Below are 25,041 nucleotides of genomic sequence, written 5' to 3'. Positions count from 1 at the left end.
GAAGTGCTGCCCAATTTTTTTTGTTTTTTTTTCAATTATTTCTATTAATCATTTTTTCCCCAAAATAATCTGATTGTTTTTGTTTCTTGTGTTTTTGGTATTTCAATTTGGTTTTGTGTCTTGTGAGTTTTTCAGATCTGTTATTGCGAATTAAGAATTTTAACGAGATACATTACTTTCTAAATTTTTCGGATATAATTGATTTAATTCGAATTATTAAATTTTTTTATTTATTCGAATTTTCTTAATATTATTCTTAAAATTCTGAAAGTGTGTGTTTTATTATATTTTTAATGGCTCTCAATTTCCAAATTGTCGCGCATAATCAGGTTGGTTATTTTAATCCAGATAAATGCGATGTAGAAAAATTTAAGCCGTGGATTAGATTTTTAAATGACCATTCGATTGTTAGCTATGCTATTAAATCAAATTTTAAATGTTGATCTGCTAAGACTGATTTGCACAACCTCTACTGTGGCCGATGATTTTAAATCTTTTTCATTCACCGTGGCAAACACACAGTATGTGGTTGATGAAATAGTCGTCAATCGAGCTTTAAATTTTCCTATGGATAATTTTTGTAATTTGCCCTCTGAAAATGATATTTCAAACTTTTTCCATGCTATTCACTATCAGGGGGTGATCAATTTAACCAAACTTTCAAAATCCAATTTGGTGTCTGAATGGGACATTTTCTTCGATACACTTTCTAAAGTGTTTGCCAACTGCACTAAATCCAACTTTCACAACATCACTTCCACTCTGCAGTATATTGGTCTTGCGGTTGTTTTCAATCAAAGGATCAATTTTGGAAAACTACTTTTACCCATTCTCTTGAGACGTCTCACTACTGCTTTACGTGATCATTCTACAAATCGTAGGGTCTCGTGTTACTATGCTCGTTTTCTCATGCTTATAGCAGATCATCTTCTCACACCTGAGGATAAGGCTCTGTTTGCTAACTCAGCAGTAACCGAACCCCCTCCTGTAAGCAAAAGGATTTACACCCGCCAAGACACAACTTTCAAATTCATGCAAGTTCCAGTACTTGTATCTGCTTTCATGGCCACTTATATTCCCTTACCTATTTTCAATCTTCCCGGTCATGAACAGCAAGCTCAACCTCCAGTGGTTCAAGCCACCCAGGCTCCTCCAACATCAGATGCTCTTCCATTACAGGTAGTAATTCCTCACTCTCACTCCATTCCTACTTCTGTTGAAAGACCCCCAGTGGTTGATAGGGCTGACCATGAAGTTGTAGAACCACAGCTTCAATCCCAGGTCATAGAGACAAACACAGTTTCACAATCTATCTCAACCTCTCCCCCACTGTCTAAAATGTTAACCAGAAGGTTAATATGAAGTAGTGTATTGGTGGATGTGAATGAACCCTCAGCTCTGCCTCCTCCGAAGAAAAGAAGAACATTTACTGAGGCATCTGAAAGCCCATCCTTGTCCTCCTAACAGGACATGGACTTTGAAATGGCCACTAAACAGTTACTAGAAACATCCTCTCAACAGGATGAATCTATTGAAATTCGCCATAGGGCCATGGCATCTTGTACTGAGTCAAGCACAATTCCATTACTCAAAATGGAACCATACACACCCACAAATGTTACTCAGGACACAGAGCGAGGAGTGCACATAGAGTCGGTTACAGTTCCTGCCATAGTTACGGCAGAAGAGCAGTCACATGCTTCTGAGGGAAAATCTGACTCTCAGCCACCTTTAATAGAGTCATTTTCTCCCCTCCCAGATCCAACACCTCTGGCTCCCTCACGGGATTCTCCACTCGCAGATTTATCTGGAGAAAGTGGAGGGCAACTCGGTCAATCTATCCCTGAAGCAATTCAGACATCTATTTCACATGAAATGATAGGTTTGACTGAGGATCGGGACTCGCGAATTCCCATTGCACCACCACTGACCTTTCTTAAAGAGGCTAGGGTGATTTTAAATGCAGGTACAGAAGATCAGCCTCAGGAAGACTCCTCACGAGCAATTATATTGAGAGATACACATGCACGTGAGATGAGTGAATTAAACAGGAGAGATATTCAGATGAGCGCACACACAGACACAAACACTGAAAATCTGTTAGCTCAAATTGCTGATCTCAAGGAACAACTTGCAAAAAGTCAGGCTGAAGCTAAATCATTCAAAGCACAAGTGGTTGAACGGTCTTCTTCTTCCACCTCTGTCAATAATCAGCTGGCTCTTATCAGGACTGAAATATCAGATTTGAAGACATCTGTTGTACCAAAGCTTAACTCAATCCAGGAATCTCCAACGTTATCAGCTGATGATATTTTAAACTTCTGCTCACTACATACAAGAATGAATTCTCTTGAAGACTTGGTTGAAATGAATCATTCACTGGATTCCTCCAGATTTCTGAAGATAGAGACGGGTATGGAACATCTAAATGAAGGGATGAAGCATCTGTACTACATGATCAAAAATTCTCACTGCCCTAATGAAGAACAAAGGACTTTCTTTGAAGGGCCGTCTGGTGGAGGCTCAGGCTCGGGAGGTGATGGAGGTCATGAAGGATCTAAAGGAAAGTCTGTAGAGGATTCCTCAACTAAGGGGGAGAAGAGAGGGAGAAGTGATAAGGGAAAAGAAAAAGAGTCGCCTGCTGGAGGCACAGGGAAGCCTGATGATATCTACTATAGTGGAGAACATGATGACTTTGATATTTGTGACGTTCCCACTGAACCTGTCTTGGGAGATAAAGATGGTTTCTTTGAAGCTGAGGAGGAAAGTGATTTTGGAGAATGGGAAGAGGAAGCTCTAGTGGATCCTCTGTTTGAGAAAGAGTTTCAGCAGCAGCAGTCAGAGATGAAAAGAAAAGAAGCTGAACTCAAAAAGGTCTCCCAGATCATTGACATGAGGAAAGACATACAAAGAACAGAAACTCTTCAAAAGCAACGTCTTCATGACATTAAGGCTCAAGAAAGGAGAAGAGATGTCAGAATGAAGATTGGTGAAAAATGGGATGAAGCTAGGAGAGTACTTGATATGCCTCAGCTGAGCACAAACAATGATAGACAGTTTCTACATCTTCTGGACAAGCTGGAGATCTCTAATCCAAACAATGACATGTACATGAATGCTATAAAGACTGAAGTCTCAAGGATCACAGCTGCCTTTGACAGATCCCTAAATGAGATGAGCATATTTGTATATTGTCAAAGCAAAGGATCTTTCAAGGTGTCACTTCATCTGTTTGAGAATCGTTCTTTGTCAGAGATTTGGGTTCTTCTCAAAAAAGTCAAAAGAAGCTCAGAATTGAATGAAGTTCTTCGAGAAAGGCTCAAAGAGTTTGCCAGCAGGGCTAGTCCTCAAGTGGTCAACAATCCTCATCAGGTAAGATTCTTTAAGTCTGACTGTCTTCAAATCTGCCAGCTCGATTCACAATCTCTTAAAGACTACTCAACTAAGCATCTGGTCTGGATGGAACATCACTTAAGAACTGCTGGATATTCATCCATGTTGAAAACTCAAGCAGCTGATCTGATTCAAGTTTATTGTGAAAAGAATATTAAAAGGTACAATCAACTCAAGAATAAGCTAAAGACAGTTGGAGTTCAACCAGTCAGGCCAGGCAGCTTCACTTCAGAAAAGGATCGTGTCTTTGATAAGGAGTTGCTTCAAGATTTAGAAGAAGGTGAAGTCAGAAGAGAAGACAACTGAATTCAATTAGCTCAAAACTCAATGTAATATGATTAGAGCTTTATGAATTAAGATAGACTAATGTAGTTATATGTTCAGGCTAGAGGAACATCTATCTTGTATTCACTTGTAAATTTCTTTTGGAATCTGGAGAATGTTAAATATAATCCAGAACTTTTCTGCTATTTACTTTGCATTACTGTTTATATCTTTTTCTTATTTGTTAGTTGAGTTATCCTCTAAGTATTTGTTGTTATTTTCTAACAAGCAAATAGGGGGAGATTAAAAGGCATATGTCATAGCCTATTTGTTTATTCGAGGATTTAACTCAACTCAATTAAGAATGTAATAAGTAAATAGTGGATCTATCGTCAGAGAGATCTCACAGAGTAACATATGTCAAAGGATTAAGAAGCATTGTTCATCTACAGACTTGATTACTTAATTCACTGGAAGAAGCTCAAGAAATTGATCAAGCCTCAGTGATATAAATCAAGATTGTGGAGTTAATCAAGTGACAGAGATCTCGTCAAGGTATTAATTAATTACAAGGATTTAGTCTGAAGAAAATCAAGAGTATCAAGGTCAAGGCATGAAGAAACGTCACGGAAGTTAGTCACTGATGAACCAGACAGTACATCGAGTGTCAACATTGAAGTGGTGGAATTGATTCATAATTTTCAGTGATTTTCAGAAGATATTCAGAAGAATGGTTGCTGCTCAAGATTAGTATTAATTCTCTATTAATTAATTAAGTCATATAATTTAATTAAGAAAATAAATTATATCTGCAAAGATTAATTAATTCAGAATTAATATTAAGGGTTTTCAGAATTTTTATTAGATTAAAATCTATTATTAATTCAGTAAGACAATATGATTTGAACTACTATGACAATCGGTATGACAATTGATAGTCATACCGAAAGTCTTGCTAGTTCATTCTGATTGTCTTGCTAGCTCTAAAGATAGTTCTACCAATTGTCTTGCTGAGCCAAGGGATTGTCATTGCAGTTCATTTCCATTCGGCTATTTTGATAAAAGAAGCAGAAGACATTCATTCTGACTATCATCCAAAAAAAACCAATTCAATAACACAGCAGAAACAAAAGCAAAACATTTCATTTTTCATCTGCTTTATTCAAGATCAAAATTCTAGATTGTAAAGTTAAATCCAAACCACTAGAATTATTTATCTTGTTCTTGTGTAACAATCTAGCGGATCAAAATCCCTAGATATTAATCTCAAATCACATTTAGCATTTGATCTTTTTATTGCAAAAATAGAAAAAGTTCATGTCGAATTTATTCTAGATTTGTAATAATTGATTTGAGATTAATCCCTTATAACAGATACCGTTGTGGTAACACCTTTCAAGTTTAATAAAAATTTTATTTAATTTGAATTTTGTTTCACCTTTTTATTCCGCATTTTATTCGATTAAACGGTATAGTTTGTATTCAACCCCCCCTTCTACAAACATATTGGGACCTAACACCCCCCGACTTCTTGGTCGGGTATGGTATCTTCCTGCCCCCCGACTTCTTGGTTGGGTATGGTACATTCCACCATAAAGTCAGCCAATGCCTGGGCTTTTATTGCCGTTCGTGGCTTGTATTTGATATCGAATTCTCCTAGCTCTATTGCCCATTTGATCAGTCTCCCACTAGCCTTGGGACTATGAATTATATTTCTCAAGGGCTGATTTGTTAGCACCTCAATTTGATGAGCCTGAAATTAAGGACGTAACTTTCTTGAAGCCATTACCAAAGCTAAAGTAAACCTCTCAATAGTTGAATAATTCAACTCAGCTCCATGCAGAATTTTGCTGACATAATATACGGGTTTCTAAATTTTCAGCTCCTCCTTAACCAATACAGCGCTTAAGGCATTCTCATAAACGGCCAAGTACAAGTATAAAACTTCATTCAAAGCTGGCTTGGCCAACAACGGGGCCTGGGCCATATATTTCTTTAATTCCTCAAATGCCTTCTGGCTTTCCTCACTCCATACAAAATCCTTAACCTTCTTTAAAGACTTGAAAAATGACAAGCACTTATCTCCAGACTTGGAGATGAATCGTCCCAATGCAGCAACCCTTCCAGTGAGCTTCTGAACATCTTTGATAGTTTTTGGTGGCTCCATGTCCAGGATTGCTTTTATTTTATCGGGATTGGCCTCAATTCCTCTCTTGGAGACCATCAATCCCAAAAACTTTCCAGACCCTTCTCTGAAAGCACACTTCGTAGGATTTAACATCATCTTATGGTATCTTAGGACCTCAAAAGCTTCCCTCAAATGGGTTATATGAGCAGTCTTTTCTAGACTCTTGACTAACATGTCATCAACATAGACTTCCATAGTCTTGCCAATAAGATCCTTAAAAATTTTATTTACCAACCTTTGATAGGTGGCTCCTGCATTCTTGAGACCAAATGCCATAACAAGATAACAATAAACACCAAATTCAGTGATGAATGATACCTTTGGAATGTTGTCCTTGTGCATCTTGATCTAATTGTATCCACTAAACCCATCCATAAAGCTCAGCATCTCATGCCCAGCAGTGGCATCTATCAAAGCATCAATCCTTGGCAACGGAAAACAGTCCTTAGGGCATGCATCATTCAGATCAGTGAAGTCTATACACATCCTCCATTTTCAATTAGCCTTCTTCACCATTACAGGGTTTGCTACAACCATTCCAGAAACTGTATCTCCTTAATGAAACCAGCCTCTAAGATCTTCTCGACCTCCTGTTTAATAGCTTCTTGCCTTTCTGGAGCAAAACTTCTTTTCTTTTGCTTCACTGTCTTCCGATTTGGGTCCACATTCAGCTTGTGAGTAATCAGTTCTGGGTCTATGCCTAGCATATCAGCTGCTGACCATGCAAACACGTCACTATTTTCTTGCAAAAATTTCACCAACTTCCCTCTAAGGGGCTCCTCGAGTGTGGCTCCAATGAAAGTCACCTTCTCAGGATCCTCGGGGGCTAAAGGAATCGAAACCAAGTCTTCTGCTGGCTTTCCTCTTTTCTCATCATTCTCTCAGATATCCAGATCTTCAATAGGAAGAACCTGCCCTCCAACTCCATCTGCCCTCAAAGAGGCCACATAACAACTTCTAGCCATTTTTTGATCTCCTCTCTCTTCTCCGATCCCATTTCGGGTGGGAAACTTCATAACTGAATGGTAGGAAGAAGGGACTGCCTTGAAGGCGTGTATCCCTGTTCTTCCCATGATAGTGTTGTAAGTCGAACTAGCCTTCACCACCACAAAGTCCAACATCTGAGTTGCTTGCCTTGGTTCCTGTCCTATGGTTGTTGGCAACTTGATTATCCCTTCCACGGGGCACTCAACTCCCGCAAATCCATATATCGGCATGTCGGTTGGGGTCAATTGGGAGTCATTATATCCCATCCTTAAAAAGGTATCATGGAGCAAGATATCCACAGAAGCACCATTATCCACAAGGACCCTCATCACCGGGTTGTTCCCTATTATCGGGGTTATGACCAGCGGGTCGTCATGGGGAAACTTCACACCCTCCAGATCAGAATCATCAAAAGACATTATTACTCCTGTCCTGGCCCTCTTCGGGGCTTCCCCAACCATATGCATAACTTCTCGGGCATACGCTTTCCAGGAGTTCTTGGATAATCCAGTAGCAGTTGGTCCTCCAAAAATTGTGTTTATCACAGGCCCTCGGGGTCGCGGTCCTCCGAAGATTGCATTTATCATCGGTCCCCTAGGTTGGGGATTTCGCCCCTGATCTTCTTGATCTCTTCTTCGATCGTCAAAGTTTTTTCTCACGTTGTTGCTCCTATCTCCTCCATCTCCAGTGTACTTGTTCAATCTCCCTTTTCTAATAAGGAACTCAATTTCATCTTTCAGTTGCCTACACTCATCGGTGTCATGACCAACATCCTTGTGAAATCTACAATACTTGCTCTTATCTAGCTTGGAAGGATCAGCCTTCAAGGGCTTAGGCTAACGAATATCTCGATCTTTCTCGATTTCCATCAAAATTTGGCTCCTTGGAGCATTCAGCTTAGCATACTCAGTGAATTTTTATCCAGGTCCTCCCCTCTTCGGAGTTGAGTTGTTGCTTTGCTCAGTTCTAGGATACTTGTCCTTAGCGACATACTCCAGATCAGTTTTCTGCTTCTTGCCTCCATCGGGCTCGTTGCTCACCACGGTCTTCCTCGTGCTCTCCTCCACCTTGATATACTTCCCGGCCCTATCTTGGAGCTGCAACATGCTCTCAGGGGGCGCTTGGCCAAGGACATCTTGAAGAATTCATCCCTAGTTCCCTATTGTAGTGCTATCATGGCTACCTTGTCATCAAGGTCCGGGACTTTTAAAGCTTCCTTCGTGAAAAGGTTCAGGTAGTCTCTCAAGGATTCCTTCGCTCTCAAGTGACGCTATTAATTGAAATGATTCAGCCCGTGATTTCTTGGGAATTCATCCCTTGGGTGCTCCTAGGACGTTGGCGACCATCAGCCATCGGCTCTTTGCCAGCACGCCTCCTTCTTGGGGCCACTTCATCATCCGAAGATTCGGAGTCTCTTTCAGTGTAAGGACCAGAAAATTCTTGATCCTCAGGGATAGGAGCCAAACCTTTTATATAGGGGGCGATCGCCCTCGTGTTTCACTTCGCCTAGCATGTCCACTTCCTCCAACCTCAGGGTAAAGGGGCATCCCATATGGGGGGTTAGTAGTCACAACAGTTGAATACTCATACCCAATGGGTCGAGAAGTCACAGGTGCCTGTAGTTGTTGAAGTTGGGGATTCGTACCTTGAGTAGCCGAGGGAATCGTCCCTTGTGGCTGAGGTTCAGTTGCCCCTATCTGGGCTTCTCCTTGGGTGGCTGCATAAGTTTAATGAGGAGGTACCTCCACGGTTGACGAAATCACTTGGGTTTGTTAGGTCACACACACTGTAGAAGGGGGTTGAATACAGTGTTTAGCACAAACAAATCGAATATAAGAACTCAAGTAACAGAAAACAGATTTTATTCAACACAATAAACTCTGTTACAATATGGAACTTTCCTCTCTCAGTGATGAACAAATTATCACGAGAGCTGCTAGAGTTACAAAGAATAATAACTTCGATAATCGTAACACTTATAGTGTAAACTCTATGTCTGTGTTTATATACTACACATTTACAAGATAAATTATAATTGATATGGAATATAATTCTGCTTCCTAAAATATATCAACTAGTTATCTTTTCTTCTAAGTATTATATTCTTCATAGAATTCCTTCTTCATGCATATTTATTTTTGTCTTAGTCTCGATCTTCTTTCATTTCAATCAGCCGCCTGCCTTATCTGAAAGTCATCTTAAGTCCTGATATTATCTCCTGATAAATATCTTCTGATCACTTAAGTTCTGATAACTTAAATTCTGATATCTTAAGTTCTGTCTTCAGTATAAGTGCTGATTTCCAGTTAAGTACTGATTTGTTATGTTAGGTAAGATCTGAAAACTAAACACAAATCATATTACACATGACATTATCAAATATATCTAACAATCTCCCCCAACTTGTAAATTAGCATAATATACAAGTTCAATAGATATTTGATGATGTCAAAAACATTAAGTACAAATGCATGAGAATTTGACTAGATAACTACAACTTACAGTCCTTTCAGCTTTACCATCTTTAACTTCTGATAACAGCTTCAGTCTGTATAAACTTCAGAATTTAAGCAGTTGTAGATCTTTGACTTGGTTTCAATTTCAATTTCTGATCTCTTTGATATCAGGAGTTGTCCTGAAATAGTTCTTCAACAAACATCTCTCAGCATATTCAAGTTCATTAACCATTCTCCTTTTAGCATTTATCAATTCAGCTGTATCTTCTCCAGTTTGAAAAATAGCTGCTCTGAGATCATTTATCTTAGCTTTTCTTATCTCCTGATCTAGTCTAATCAGATATGCCTTGTCAGACTCTAGATTGAATTCCACAGCCTTATACCCAAAAAGTAGTTATAATCTTAGCAGAGTTAGGCTTCATATCGACAATATTACCTTTGTGATCTCTGTACTTGGGACAGTATGTGCTGTCAGACTTTACAGAATAAAGCTTCTTCTATCTTTGAATTTGAAACTTTAAATATCCTGCAGCACTATCTGTTAATTTGTCTTTCACTTGAAGTAGGAATATAACATATTCCGGTTCTTCAAAATACTTCAGTGGTATAGCATTCTGCTTAATCTGGTATACCCTTCCATCTGTCTTAAAATATAACAAGATATGTTCTTTCAAGAAGGTATGGTAAACCATTTGTACAGATTCAAGTCGATTCAATCTTTCAGGAGTTGCTCCAACACCTAGTTCACTTAAGAAAGTTGGATCATTGGTAGTGTTATATACTCTTCTTTCATCAGAACTACCCAACCCAGATTTATCTTTTGCTTCCTTTCCTGTAACAACTCTTGCTTCAAAACCACTAGTTGCAGTCTTCAAAGGTTGAGCCTGTTTAGCTTTGGTGAATCCTGGTAAGAGTATCTTTGAAGTTTAACATGAGCAAGTCAGAGGTTTCCTTTTCCTTATCTTCTGATATCAAGCCAACTTAAGCTATGTCAGAGGTTGCTTGCTTCACTGTCATATCAGAACTTACTACATCTTGACTCTGAACAACATGAGCCATGTCAGAGGTTGTTTGAGAAATCTTCTTTGAAATCAGAGTAAGACTAGTATCTTCTTCATCATCAGTTATTTCTTCATCCATGACTGGCATATAAACCTTTACATGTTCATCAACTTTTTCTTTGCCCTTGGACCTTGGATCAATTTCCATTTGTGATTTGGCCTTTGTTGCCTCAGAACTTGTTCTTTCCATTATCACAATATCCTTAGGCTTCAGAAATTTCTTTTCAACAACAAAATTTTTAGATTTTGTCTTGACACCTTCTGCTTTGAGTCTAGCTTCTTCTTCCTTTAGACTCTCAAAGTCCATCCCTGGATTTTCTTTAAGAAATAACTCCCTTGAAATTTCTTCATCAAGTTCCAGATGTTCATCAGAACTTATCCATTTACCAGTATCAGAACTTATTCTTCTCCCAGTATCAGAACTTGTTCCCTGACTTATAATTCTAGCTTTACTTGATGAAAACCCTTTGCCTTGACCTTGACCTCTACCCTTATTAGAGTTTCCCTGGTCATCATTTCCATCATCCTTTCCTTTCAGTGTCTGAACAGATTTGCATTTGGACTTAATCACTTTCTCCCCCTTTTTGGCATCAACAGGTAAAAGAAGAGAGACAAGCAAGTCCACTGAGGATTAAATCTCATTGAGTTGATTTTGGTGAGAAGCTTAATTCTTCAGAATTTCTTCAATTTGAGTTTGTTGCTTCTCCTGAGTTTTCTCAATGTAGGCAATTCTGTCAAAGGTTGGCTTGAAAAATCTGTTCTTTTCAAGTTTCACATTCATATCTTGCTGGATTAGAGCTTCATGAATTTTGTTCACCTTGTCATTAGTTATTGAGTGTTGACCTTGAAGGTGCCTTGTACTCAATGCAGTAACTCTCAGTTATGCCTTGAAATCATCATTTATCAGCATTTCATCAGCTTTTGCAAGATGCTCAGCAAGAATCTTTTCTAAAGGAACAAAACTAACTGTGTTCCATTCTTTAGTCCACTCCTTTCCTCTAGGAGTTTCACTCCAAGGTACCGGTGCTTCCCCTGTAACAAACTTCTTGACTAATTCAGCTTTAGGAATTGTTTGTTGAGGTGCATGTCCTGATGGACCAGCTGCATCAGCATCCAAATTAGCAGCAGCTTCACCAGTAATTTCTTCATTAGCAGCATCAGAACTTGTAGTGCCTGCAGTATCAGCATCCTCAGATAAAACAGCAGTATGTGAGGCTATAAAGGCTTCAACATCTTCCTCTAAATTCTAATATGCATCCAGGTTCTGATCAACATCCAAAATTGATGTTGATGGTGGAGTGAGTTGAATTGGTGGAGCTTCCAAATACAAAACCTCAGGCACAATCAAGTTATGAATATCAATTTCAGCACTTGTACCTGGTTCTTCAGTATGTACTGGATCAACTATAGGTTACATTGGAGGTGTAGGTATTTTAGCTTGAGCAGTGTCATGTTATGCAGAAGGAAGTAATTCAATAACAATAGGTTCTGTTGAGATCAGAGATTCTTGATCCCCTTAGCTGCTTCCACTACATCTGAATCTGACTCAACTATGTCCCTATGAGCTCTCTATTTCTTTAATTTCCTCAAAGGTGGAGACACTGTAGGAGCTTTATCATCAGAATTTAACTTTCTAAGCCTTTTGAGGGGCCTAGAACTCCCTGTTACAGTATCTTTCTGAGAAGAAACCTTCTCAGCTTCTACAACAACAGGTTCTGATATGGGAACCTGTTCCTCAGTTGTTTTCTCAAATCAACAGAATTTAATCAAAACATTCATCACAATATAAAATTAAAAGTCGATGAAGTAAAGATTAATAAATTGCAATTAAACATGCACAGTCACATAATTTGAGAAACAAAGAACAAATCTTGCAATTAAAGAAAATTTCATTGATATATCAGATGATTACATTCGATGAAATTTATCAATAACATGCAAAAATTACAAGATAGTCATATTCTACGATTCCTAACATCAACAGCCTTAGTCCTAGTCTAAGAAGACTGACAAAGCTGACGGTGAAGAGAAACGGATGGATAACAATTAATTATTCTTCCTACTTTCAACAAAGAGAATAGCAAGACGAATGATTTGCTCCTGTTGTCTAAGAATACGAAGATGAGCTTCTCTTTGGAAAGACAACAGATCATTTTTAATGTTCTATGGAAGTTGAATCCAGATGACGAATGGAATGTTGTTGATAGGATATGGAGTTGGAATTCCATTTCAAAAAATGTGCACAGTTTTTGTGCCATAAGAGTAAAACCAACTAAAATGTGCCATCGTTTGAGAGAGATGAACACATGTGGTTTTACTGAAGAATGATCAGTCATTTAAACATTACAAGTAAAAATAATGACCCCTCAACTCCCTAGACTGATGTGTAATAATAACAGTCAGTAAAAGATCTAAAGTCAGAGTTAATGGGCACGGGATATGATAATAATTACTGTGCGCATGCAGGTTTTCAAGACATACACGCTAACCACTAACCCATAATGATTATGACTATTTTATCTCACATTAACCAATATTCTGTAAAAATATTATCGTTCAGGTAATGACCAAAAATAAACCAAGTAAATAAATACTGTCACGTCAGCATCAGAACTTGATTATTATCAGGATTTAAAAGTCATCAGAATATGGCTACTTAACTCGAAAAGTGAATGTGTATTCCTGTAATTCTTCACACAAATGCTGATATGGTTTCATCAGAACTTAATCATCAGAACTTCCATCAGAACTTGTCCTCAGAATTTATGCAATCTGACACATAGACTGTTCATCTAAAATAACATTGATCACCACAGTAATTTTCATCATTCATATGGAGTGTAAGCGTGTGCATTAAGCTAAATATCAGACACAGAGTAAAGTTTGATTCACTTCAGTACATCTTAAAAATAAGGCATAACTAAGAACTTTACTTAAAATCTGTCATTATTCTGAAGTCTACTTTAGAATGAGTTCATGCATGAGTCCACCTCAACTGTTTTGTGCTCATTTTATGCATCTTTTGAAATTCTATGTTATAGTGGCTTCTCAGTGTAAGTGAGTCATGACTGCTTATCAGAATTTATGATGTTATCAGAGTATTTCTCCGGTAATCATAGAGTGTGAAAAGTCACCAAGAAAATTTTATTTTGCTTTTATAATGCATATTACTTAATACCGGCAATGCACTTGGGTCTTCCCTTCCACATTTTTACTCTAGATCTCAAAGGAGTACCTGATTTTTATTTCTTTTCTTTTTTTTTTCTTTTGATAAGTGAGGCTTATCAGCACTTAGTACATCCACCAGATTTACTAACATCAGAACTTAACAGATAAGAAGCACTGTTCTAGTTTTTGACTTAGTAATAAGATACACAAAGTAAACTTAACTAAGCTCAATATCAGAATTTGCTTGTGTTAAAAAGATTTCCACATAAACAATTACTTCAAACATGGGATCTTTAGTATATTAAAGATTACTAGGTCAGCATCTAGCACAGTTATCCTCATTGGATTGAATAGTCACAGAAACTTTCATATCACTATCAGAGTTTAGAAATTCACATCAGACAACAATCAGCACTTAAGTAATTTTCAATTTAAGCACAAAATACACAAAGATAGTAATATCTGTAAATACTGATCATAAAGTCTGATGTATCAGAACATAAACTAAGCAGATTTAGAGAAAGAACCTGAAACCATTCCAAGTTCATTTACCAATCTTGTAAAAGTAGCTTCACACAATCGTTTTGTGAAGATACCTGCTAGTTGTTGATCTGTGGGAACAAAATGCAATTCCACTGTACCTTCATCCACATGTTCCCTTATGAAGTGGTACCTTATGCCGATGTGCTTTGTCATTGAGTGTTGAACTGGATTACCTGTCATAGCAATAGCACTTTGATTATCACAGTAAATAGGGATTTTAGAAAACTCTAACCCATAATCCAGTAACTGATTCTTCATCCAAAGAATTTGTGCACAACAGCTTCCTACAGTAATGTATTCTTCTTCTGCAGTTGATGTGGAAATTGACTTCTGTTTCTTGCTAAACCAAGAAACCAATCTGCCTCTAAGAAATTGGCAGCTTCCACTTATGTTTTTCCTGTCAATTTTGCATCCTGCAAAATCTGCATCTGAGTAACCTATTAGCTTAAAGTCTGATTCTCTAGGATACCACAATCCCAGATCAGCTGTACCCTTAAGGTACTTGAAAATTCTTTTCACAACTGTTAAGTGAGGTTCTCTTGGATCTGCTTGAAATCTTGCACAAAGACAGGTAGCATACATGATATCAGGTCTACTTGCAGTTAGATAGAGTAGAGAGCCAATCATACCTCCATAATCAGTAATATCTACTGATTTAACCAGTATCTTTATCCAATTTTGTTGCAGTGGCCATAGGAGTGGATGCTCTTGAACAATCCTGCATTCCAAATTTCTTCAACAAATTTTCGGTGTACTTAGATTGGCAAATAAAAGTTCCTTCTTCATTCTGCTTGACTTGAAGGCCCAGAAAATAGTTAAGTTCTCCCATCATACTCATTTGATATCTTGACTGTATCAGCTTGGCAAACTTCTTACAAAGTCTGTCATTTGTAGAACCAAAAATGATATCATCAACATATATTTGCACCAAAAGTAAGTCATTTCCATGGTTGAGGTAGAACAATATTTTGTCAATAGTCCCTCTGTTATATTCACTTTCCAGAAGAAACTGAGCTAATGTCTCATACCATGCTCTTGGAGCTTGCTTAAGGCCATAAAGTACTTTATCAAGCCGGTAGACATTATTGGGAAATTTGGGATCTACAAAGCCTGGAGGTTGTTCAACATATACCTCTTCTTCCAATTCTCCATTGAGAAAAGCACTTTTCACATCCATTTGAAAGACTTTAAACTTCTTGTGAGCAACATAAGCCAAAAATATCCTTATGGCTTCCAATCTAGCAACTGGTGCAAATGTTTCATCATAATCAATTTCCTCATGTTGAGAGTATTCTTTTGCAACCAGCCTTGCTTTGTTCCTTGTAATTATGCCATCACTGTCAGTTTTGTTTCTGAACACCCATTTTGTACCAACAACAGACCTGTTCCTTGGTCTTGGCACTAAAGTCCAGACTTTATTTCTTTCTAATTCATTTAACTCTTCCTGCATTGCTTGCACCCAATCAGCATCTTGAAGAGCTTCTTGAACTTTCTTTGGTTCAGTCTGAGAAAGAAAAGAATGATAAAGACATTCATTTGATATAGTTGTTCTAGTTCTGACACCTGCATCAGGATTTCCAATAATTAAGTCAGGTGTATATGCTTTAGTCCACTTCCTTACAGATGGAAGGTTTTCTCTAGAACTGGATGCTCCCCCATGATCCATGCTGTCTCCATCAACATTTTCTGATGCTCCCCCTGAAATTATGCTCTCTGAGTTGGATCCTTCATTATTTAAGTTTCCAGAAATATCAGAACATGAGTTTCCAGAATTATCAGAACTTGGCCCATCAGAACTTGAAGAGCCTGTTGTAGGTTCCGATGCTTCTTGAGATGTGGTTGGATCTTCAGTATGCTCCCCCTGGACAGGTGCATTTTCCTTAGGCGTAGTCACCACAGTTTCAATAACATCAGAGTTTAATCCATCAGAGTTTGCAGTATCAGGATTTAGATTGTCAGGATTTACAGAATCAGAATTTAAAACTTCATTTTCGAATCTCAGCTGATCATGATCATTGAAATCTTCAAGTCCAGTAATCTTCTTATCATCAAAAGAGACATTGATAGATTCCATGACAACCCTTGTTCTTAAATTATAGACTTTGAAGGCTTTTATAGAAAGTGGATATCCAACAAAAATTCCTTCATCAATTTTTAGATCAAATTTGGATAGCTGTTCGGGATGAGTCTTAAGAACAACACACTTGCATCCAAATACATGAAAATACTTCAGATTTGGCTTCTTTTTCTTCACCATCTTATATGGTGTTTTTCCATGCTTGTTGATAAGTGTTGTATTCTGAGTAAAACAAGCAGTCTGCACAACTTCAGCCCAAAAGTAGGATGGCAACTTTGCTTCATCAAGCATAGTTCGTGTAGCTTCAATAAGAGTTCTATTCTTTCTTTCAACAACTCCATTTTGCTGTGGAGTTCCGGGAGCAGAAAATTCCTGCTTTATTACATGGTCTTTGCAGAACTCTTCCATGATCAAATTCTTGAACTCAGTGCCATTATCACTTCTTATGATCTTCATAGAATCTTTGACCAATTTATCCAGTTGCTTGACATGATCAATCAAGATAGATGCAGTTTCACTTTTTGGGTGCAAGAAATACACCCATGTGTATTTGGTGAACTCATCCACTATGACCATAGCATATTTCTTCTTTGCAATAGACATGACATTGACTGGACCAAATAGATCAACATGTAGTAGGTGATAAGGCTCAAGAATTGATGATTCAATCTTGCTCTTGAATGAAGATTTTCTTTGTTTTGCCTTCTGACATGAATCACAAAGGCCATCAGGAGCAAATACTGATTTTGACAGTCCTCTCACAAGATCTTTCTTGACTAGTTCATTTATATTGTTAAAATTTAAATGAGAGAGTTTCTTGTGCCAATCCCAGCTTTCTTCAATTGATGCTCTACTCAACAGACAGATTGCAGAACCATCAGTACTTGTTGAAAGCTTGGCTTCATAAATGTTATCATGCATGTATCCTTCCAGAACAACTTTGCCTGTAGATTTGCTTACAACTTCACAGTGTTCTTCAAAAAAATCCACATGATAACCTCTGTCACAGATTTGACTTACACTCAGCAGATTGTTTTAAGTCCTGAGACCAGAGCTACTTTTTCAATGATGACATTCCCAAGATTGATATTGCCATATCAAGAGTTTTTCCAATGTTGCCATCTCCATAAGAAACACCTGGGCCAGCTTTCTCCACAAAGTCTAATAGCAGGGCTTTATTTCCAGTCATATGTCCTGAACATCCACTGTCCAGAACTAGGATGTTCTTCCTGTTGCCCTGCAATCACAAAGACCACTAATGATTAGTTTTAAGGACCCAGACTTGCTTGGATTTTTTGGCCTTTTTAAGTTTGTTAACATTTGCAGCGGATTTAGCATCAGAGTTTATATTACAGTTTTCTTATCAGAATTTGCAATATCAGACTTTTCATCAGAACTTATACTAGAAGGAATAATGCTAACTTTCTTTACAGAAGGTTTTATTTGATAGTAATCATAGTACAAACTATGATATTCCTTACAAGTATAAATGGAATGCCATAAACTACCACAATGAAAACAAAGATTTTGTGGCTTATATCTAACAGACTGACTCTTAACTCCTGATTTTGTAGGTAAGGAGTTTATATTCTTATTCTTCCTGCAAAAAGAAGTCAGATGGTTAGAATTTCCACAGTTATGACATGTTTTTCTACGAGCATTAGGAATAGGCTTATAATTGTTACTTTTGTTCACACCTTCCTTTTTATTCCTGTTTTTCCTAGGTGGCTTTACCTTGTTTACATTCTTAACATCTTTCAGCTTATGCTTAAGCTGCTTCTTAGTCATTAAGCCTATGTTAACTTCAGTTGGCTTATCCTGTTTAGGTTTGTCAGAAGTTACTTTCTCCTTAACTTCTGATTTCTCAATATCAGACTTTGCAGTTACAAACTTAACAGGATTTACCTTTGGTTTTTGTTTAACAACTATAGGCTCAGTTTTTACAGTTCCCTTATTGTTCTTATCATCTCCATAACCTAAGCCCTTTTTCCAGTTTCCACTACTAAGAATATCCTGAGTTACTTTACCAGAGTTAGTCCAAGTCTTGATAATCTCTCTTTCCTTTTCTAACTCAGTTTTAAGAGATTCATTCATTTTTAACACTGCATCCCTAACATAAAAGGCATCATCTCTATCTTTCTGAGTTTGATGGAACATGACTAACTCTTTTTCTAAATAATCATTCCTTTTTTTATAATCAAGATTTTCAGAAGTTAATCTTTCACATGTTAAAGTTTGATCTTTATAACTAATGAACATGGTTTTAAGATATCTTCTCAACTCATTAATATCATCAGTATGAAAGGCATAAGTAGTTTGAGGTACCGTTAGGTCAGCAGTATCAGAACTGCTATCAGCATTTTCCATCAAGGCATAGTTTTCCTCATCCTCAGAATCTGAAGCATCTGACCAGCTTTTCTTATTTGTGACAAGAGCCTTGCCTTTGTCACTTTTCCCTTTTCTGTAATCTGGAGATATGTGGCCTTTCTCACCACAGTTGTAGCATTTAACATTTGAGTAATCTCCTCTATCAGACTTTCCTCTTTTGCCTTCAGATTTTCTGAAACCTTTCTTATCACAACTTGCACCTTTCCTGGGAAAATTCTTTCCTCTCCTGAATTTTCTGTATGCAATCTTTGTGATCCCTTTCACCATAAGAGCACACAGCTTCATCATCTCTTCATCAGGGTCTATCTCAGATATACTTTCAGTTTCTGAGTCATCATTACTATCATAACTTGATGACTCAGTATCAGACTTTGTAATGAGAGCCTTGCCCTTGCCTTTTTTTTGAGGCAGCTTCTTTGGGAATTCATCCCTTAGGTGCTCCTAGGACGTTAGCGACCATCAGCCATCGGCTCTTTGCTAGCACGCCTCCTTCTTGGGGCCACTTCATCATCCGAAGATTCGGAGTCTCTTTCAGTGTAAGGACTAGAAAATTCTTGATCCTCAGGGATAGAAGCCAAACCTTGTATATAGGAGGCGATCGCCCTTGTGTTTCACTTCGCCTAGCATGTCCACTTCCTCCAACCTTGGGGTAAAGGGGCATCTCATATAGGGGGATTAGTAGTCATAACAGTTGAATACTCATATCCAATGGGTCAAGAAGTCACAGGTGCCTGTAGTTGTTGAAGTTGGGGATTCGTACCTTGAGTAGCCGAGAGAATCGTCCCTTGTGGCTGAGGTTCAGTTGCCCCTATCTGGGCTTCTCCTTGGGTGGATGCATAAGTTGAATGAGGAGGTACCTCCACGGTTGACGAAATCACTTGGGTTTGTTAGGTCACACACACTGTAGAAGGGGGTTGAATACAGTGTTTAGCACAATCAAATCGAATATAAGAACTCAAGTAACAGAAAAAAGATTTTATTCAACACAATAAACTCTGTTACAATATGGAACTGTCCTCTCTCATTGATGAACAAATTATCACGAGAGCTGCTAGAGTTATAAGGAATAATAACTTCGATAATCGTAACACTTATAGTGTAAACTCTATGCCTAGGGATGGCAATTTGTACCGAACCGATGGATATCCGATCCGTACCGACCCGATTGGGTTTTACCGAACCCGATTTTTTCGGGTTTGGGTTCGGGTTTAATTTTTAAACCCGAAATATTTTCGGGTCGGGTTTGGTTTTAGGCCATACCGTTCCGAACCCGACCCGAAAACCCGAAACCCGTTTCAATCCGACCCGAACCCAAACCCGAACCGAAACCCATTTTAAAATATAAATATATTATATTATATATATACTAATAATGTTATATTATGTTACTTATTAATTATTATTGCTAGTAGCATCTTCCTGACTTCCTCAGTTCGACAGTTCCTCTCCTTTCCCTCTTCACAAAACACAGAGACTCACCCTAGGTTCAAATCAACAACGTGCGGAGCAGGTTCAAATCAATTACAACATTCTTCAATCAGATTCAATTACAACGTTCTTCAATCAGATTCAATAACAATGTTCTTACTTCTTCGATTTAACTACAAAGCAAGTAAGAATGTAAACCCTAGGTTTTCTATATGTGTTTGATAGTTTAAATAATTTATTGAGATTTAAGAATATAGGATTCGTATCCTATTAATTAAGTCTGAACTCTGAACCCTATTTAATATTCCTGTGTTGATTTTTTTTCTGAATTTGGATTTATGTTCTTATTTATTTGTGGTAGACTCCGACACCGAGTCACCGACACACAGTCATTATCAATATATCATGAACTCTGAGTCACCGGTAGATGAAAGTTCTGAACCTACAAAATCAAATCCCTCCGGGCCAGAACCTCAGTCTGGTTTCAATGATAGTAATTCAAGCCCGGATGTAACTGGCCCAGATTTAAACCGTAATGATGATGCTCAGGTACAATCAAACAGTCAAGAAGGAAAGGGTAGTACAAAATTAAGAAGTGAAGTATGGAACCATTTTGTTAGGAGGAAAGTTAATGGTGTTCTAAGAGCATTTTGCAAATATTGCCCAGAAGAACTTTGTGCTAAAGGTACTTCTGGAACGTCGCACTTGAAGAATCATTATACGAAGAAGCATTCGAAGAATGAAAATATAAGACAGAAATTGTTGACAAGCAACTTCAATAAAGATCATCCACATATGGCCTCTTATAGTTTTGATCAAGCCGCATCCAAGAAAGAGCTCGCAACTATGATAATAATGCACGAATACCCTCTTTCTATTGTTGATCATATTGGATTTAAGAGGTATTCAGCTTCATTGCAGCCGCTGTTTAAGGTTCCATGTAGAAATACAATAAAAAGTGAGATTTTTCGAATTTATGAGTTTGAAAAAGTGAAGGCATTGAGTTTGATGGAGAGCAACAAAAGTAGAATTGCTATCACAACGGACATGTGGACCGCGAGCAATCAAAAAAAAGGATACATGGCAGTCACGTCACATTTCATTGATGATTCGTGGACTTTGCAAAGTCGTATCATGAGGTATGCAAATTACGTTTTGCTAAATATTGAGTTTTAGTACATGATCGGTTAGACTAGTAATTGTTTTCTATTTTGGATTTTTTTTTAGGTTTATATATGTGCCTTGTCCACACACTAAAGATGTCTTATGTGAGCATTTGGTTGATTGTTTAATGGATTGGAACCTGGACAAAAAGATTTCATGTGTGACCGTTGATAATTGTACGACCAATGATGCCATGATTGAATCGATGCTAAAAAGGTTAGATAATTCATCACTTTTGGCAGGTGGTAATTTATTTCACATGCGTTGTTCAGTACATATTTTAAACCTAATTGTAAAAGATGGATTCGATGAAATAAAGGTTGGAGTTGGAAAAATTAGGGAGTCGGTTGCTTATTGGACAGCAACACCTAAAAGGGAAGAGAGATTTGAGGAAACGGTCTGACAATTACGTAATTCAAATACTAAAAAGTTAGGACTTGACTGTGTAACTAGGTGGAACTCAACCTACTTGATGCTTGAAACTGCATTACTGTATAGGGATGTGTTTATTAGATTGAGTCGTAAGGACACTCAATATAAAAGTGTCCCTTCTCCAGAAGAATAGGAATTTGTTAAAGAAGTGTGTGAAAAGCTGAAATCTTTTTACAAAGCAACTGAAATATTTTCTGGAACAAAGTATCCCACTGCCAATACTTGCTTCATTAATATTTGTGAGATTCGCCTTGCTATGACGGAATGGCGGGAAAGTCCAAATTTTATTATAAAAAAAATGGCAGAGAAAATGTTATTGAAATTTGAGAAATATTGGGATGTGATTCATGGTGTTGTTGGAGTTTCCACGGTGTTAGATCCTAGATACAAGTTGGAGGTATTACAGTTCTATTTTGATAAGATTTTTGGAGCATGCGCTCTCGCTGAAGTTGAAAAGGTCCGTGATCTTTGTTTCTCTTTGCTAAGGGAGTACCATCAAAAACTAAATTCAAGTATAGAAGGTAATGATGAATCTGGTACTTTATCAAAAATAGCTAGTACTGAAAATGCTTCACAATATGACTTATTTATAAGTACCAAAAAACGTAAGAAGGTGGATTTCATAAAATCTGAGTTTGAACATTATTTGGATGAGGATGTTTGGACAAAGGCTGAGGGTTTTGATGTGTTATCGTGGTGGAAGTTAAACGCACCTAAGTATCCAACCTTAGCTTGCATGGCTCGAGATTTTTTAGCTGTTCCAGCATCGACTGTAGCCTCGGAGTCAGCCTTTAGCTCTAGCGGAAGATTGGTGAGTCCACATCGTAATAGACTTCATCCTACCACAATAGAAGCCTTGATGTGTGCTCAAAGTTGGTTGTGGGCTGCTGAAATGAAAGGTAGTATCATTTATAATCATTTTTTTAATTTTAAAAAAAATACATGCATTATTTTGTTATTTATTGATGTAACTTATTTAATTCAGGTGAGTCTTCTTTGGGATATGCTACTATTTATAATGATATGGAGGTGGAGGATTCATGTATAACTCGAGAACTCTGATTGTTTGAGGTATTGGTACTCTTTCTGTTGCTTTGATGTAGTACACTCAATGTAAACAGAGTTTCATTTACTTTACATGTGCTTCTGTAGGTGTTCTTTCTAGCTGTCATAATATAAATGTATTTGGTGCTGATTTAAGATTTAAGATTTTTATCCAAGTAGAGCAGATTGTATCATTAATTCATTAATTCTGTCCTGCTACTTTGCGAAAAGAAACCTCAAACTCTATGCTCTTATTAAATCAATTGTTTTCACTTTTGAAAATATTCAAGTGATGGTGATTTGAGGTTGTGATATTGCGTTGGTTCTTGGTATCGTTAAGTTGACTGTTAAAAAATACATTGTATAGCTGCTCATGCGACTGACTTCTGATATATATCAGCATTGTGCTTTTCTGTTTCATGGTTTTTGGCAGAAATTTTGAAGTTTGTACCTTGCACTGTGCTACAAGGCTTTTCTAAAGAATGTAATTTTTCCTTCTAAAGAATTTCAAATTTTCACCATCGGATTTGAAAAATTGATAGAATGAATACTACAAGCAGATCATTTGAGGTACTCAATCTTTCCTACTTGATCCAAAACTGCCTTGTTATATTTTTTAAAATATTTATGTCTAAAACTTATGATTTCAGGTATTACGTTTTCCAGATAATGTTGTGCCTGAGTGAACTATTTCCCCTGGTCAAGCCGGTGATGATCTACAAATGGAGCGAGGGAGCAGCAATTGATGTTTAATATAAATATCAGTATTACTGTAATTTTTTTGTGTTTAAACTTTGGAAGTATATTTTACTTCTCTCCAGTTTTCTTTAACTGGACAAGGCAGATGTTTAATTCTTTTGTTCTAAAATGCTAAATTAATTAAATTTTGCTGACTGTTGAGTGTTGATTATATAGTGAAGTAAAAATATTTCGGGTTTCGGTTAAACCCGAACCCGACCGAAACCCGATGGGTTCGGGTTCAGTTTATGTTATTCGGGTTTTAACCGGGTTCGGGTTCGGGTTAACGAAACGAAATCGGGTTCGGGTTTGGTATTTTCAAAACCCGTTTCGACCGACCCGTTTGCCATCCCTATCTATGCCTGTGTTTATATACTACACAGTTACAAGATAAATTCTAATTGATATGGAATATAATTCTGCTTCCTAAAATATATCAAGTAGTTATCTTTTCTTCCAAATATTCTATTCTTCATAGAATTCCTTCTTTATGCATATTTATTTCTGTCTTAGTCTCGATCTTCTTTTCTTTCAATCAACCGCCTTCCTTATCTAGAAGTCATCTTAAGTCCTAATATTATCTCCTGATAAATATCTTCTGATCACTTAAGTTCTGATAACTTAAGTTCTGATATCTTAAGTTCTATCTTCAGTATAAGTGCTGATTTCCAGTTATGTACTGATTTGTCCTGTTAGGTAAGATCTGAAAACTAAACACAAATCATATTACACATGACATTATCAAATATATCTAACAGGGTTGTCCCTGCTGGTGTTCCTCCTTCAAGGGCTCTAATTATTCTCCGTGTTCTCGCCATGGTTGTTGTTGTGCCTTCCCACAGACGGCGCTAAATGTTATGGATTAAAAACTAAGGTATATAATTGTTGTATTTATTATTAAGGAACGTGAGCTCCGTGACTCGATTTGACTGCTCTTGTATTTCGTGACTCAATCTGCCTTAACAAAATGCCTATGTACCTTGCTGATTGCCAAGGATCAAGTCAAAAAACGTAGTTCTGATTTGTGGGGTGAGGCCCCTTATATAGATGTTGGGAGTCCTTGAATTGGACTTGGTGTAGGAGACTTGGTAGTCAAGTCTCAGAAGTAGAATGGACTTTGGAGTCCTAAGTGGTAGAAAACTGATTCCTTATCCTTCTAGGTCCCTTGGAGGCTAATCTACAAGGATTTATGTCCTTATTGGGATTCTTCTTAATAGCTAATTTTTCCCTTATTAATTAATTACGAAATCAATTAAAATTCAGGGTTTTGGGCCTTCTTTGTTCCATCAGGCCTGATCTGGTCCATCAGGTCTGATCAATGTGTTAACCTTTTTGGTCTGAATATCATACATCTTTTTATTGGGCCTTGTAGCCCAAATCATGTGTAATTAATGCAATATTTAATTACATAATCAGGATTTATTTATTCCATATCATCACCTTTTTAACCAATTTAAATTCTAATTCATAGACGAAATATTAAAGTTTTATTGGTCGGTCGATCGGTTGGTCGGTCAGTCAATTCTAATTCGTATTGATATTGAATTTAAATTTCTCTAACAATTTAAATTCTAATTCATAATGAACTCTATACAATTCTAATTGATGTTTAAGTCAACTTTTTAACCAATTTAAATTCGAATTTATATTAAACTCCATATTATTTTAATTGATATTGAGTCAACGTACACTTCAAATATAATTTTAATT

At 37.2% G+C, this 25,041-nt stretch overlaps 1 protein-coding gene and 1 long non-coding RNA gene across 2 annotated transcripts; both read left to right on the top strand.

The window, feature by feature from the left end:
• Positions 1-21,847: 21,847 nt before the first annotated feature.
• On the top strand, positions 21,848-22,538 carry LOC141711433 (zinc finger BED domain-containing protein RICESLEEPER 2-like). Its single transcript, XM_074513875.1, has 2 exons — positions 21,848-22,425; positions 22,535-22,538. Exons 1-2 carry the CDS (start codon positions 21,848-21,850, stop codon positions 22,536-22,538), a joined length of 582 nt encoding a protein of 193 aa, XP_074369976.1.
• A 23-nt stretch (positions 22,539-22,561) lies between these two features.
• LOC141721953 (uncharacterized) lies at positions 22,562-23,431 on the top strand. Its single transcript, XR_012574997.1, has 3 exons — positions 22,562-22,620; positions 23,027-23,163; positions 23,244-23,431. It is a non-coding gene; the product is annotated as an uncharacterized LOC141721953 (long non-coding RNA).
• Positions 23,432-25,041: the final 1,610 nt, after the last annotated feature.

This window comes from Apium graveolens, chromosome 1 (assembly GCF_009905375.1).
Source record: "Apium graveolens cultivar Ventura chromosome 1, ASM990537v1, whole genome shotgun sequence".
Taxonomy (NCBI): Eukaryota; Viridiplantae; Streptophyta; class Magnoliopsida; order Apiales; family Apiaceae; genus Apium; species Apium graveolens.
Note: the sequence above shows the minus strand (reverse complement) of the source record. Positions and strands in the feature narration are given on the sequence as shown.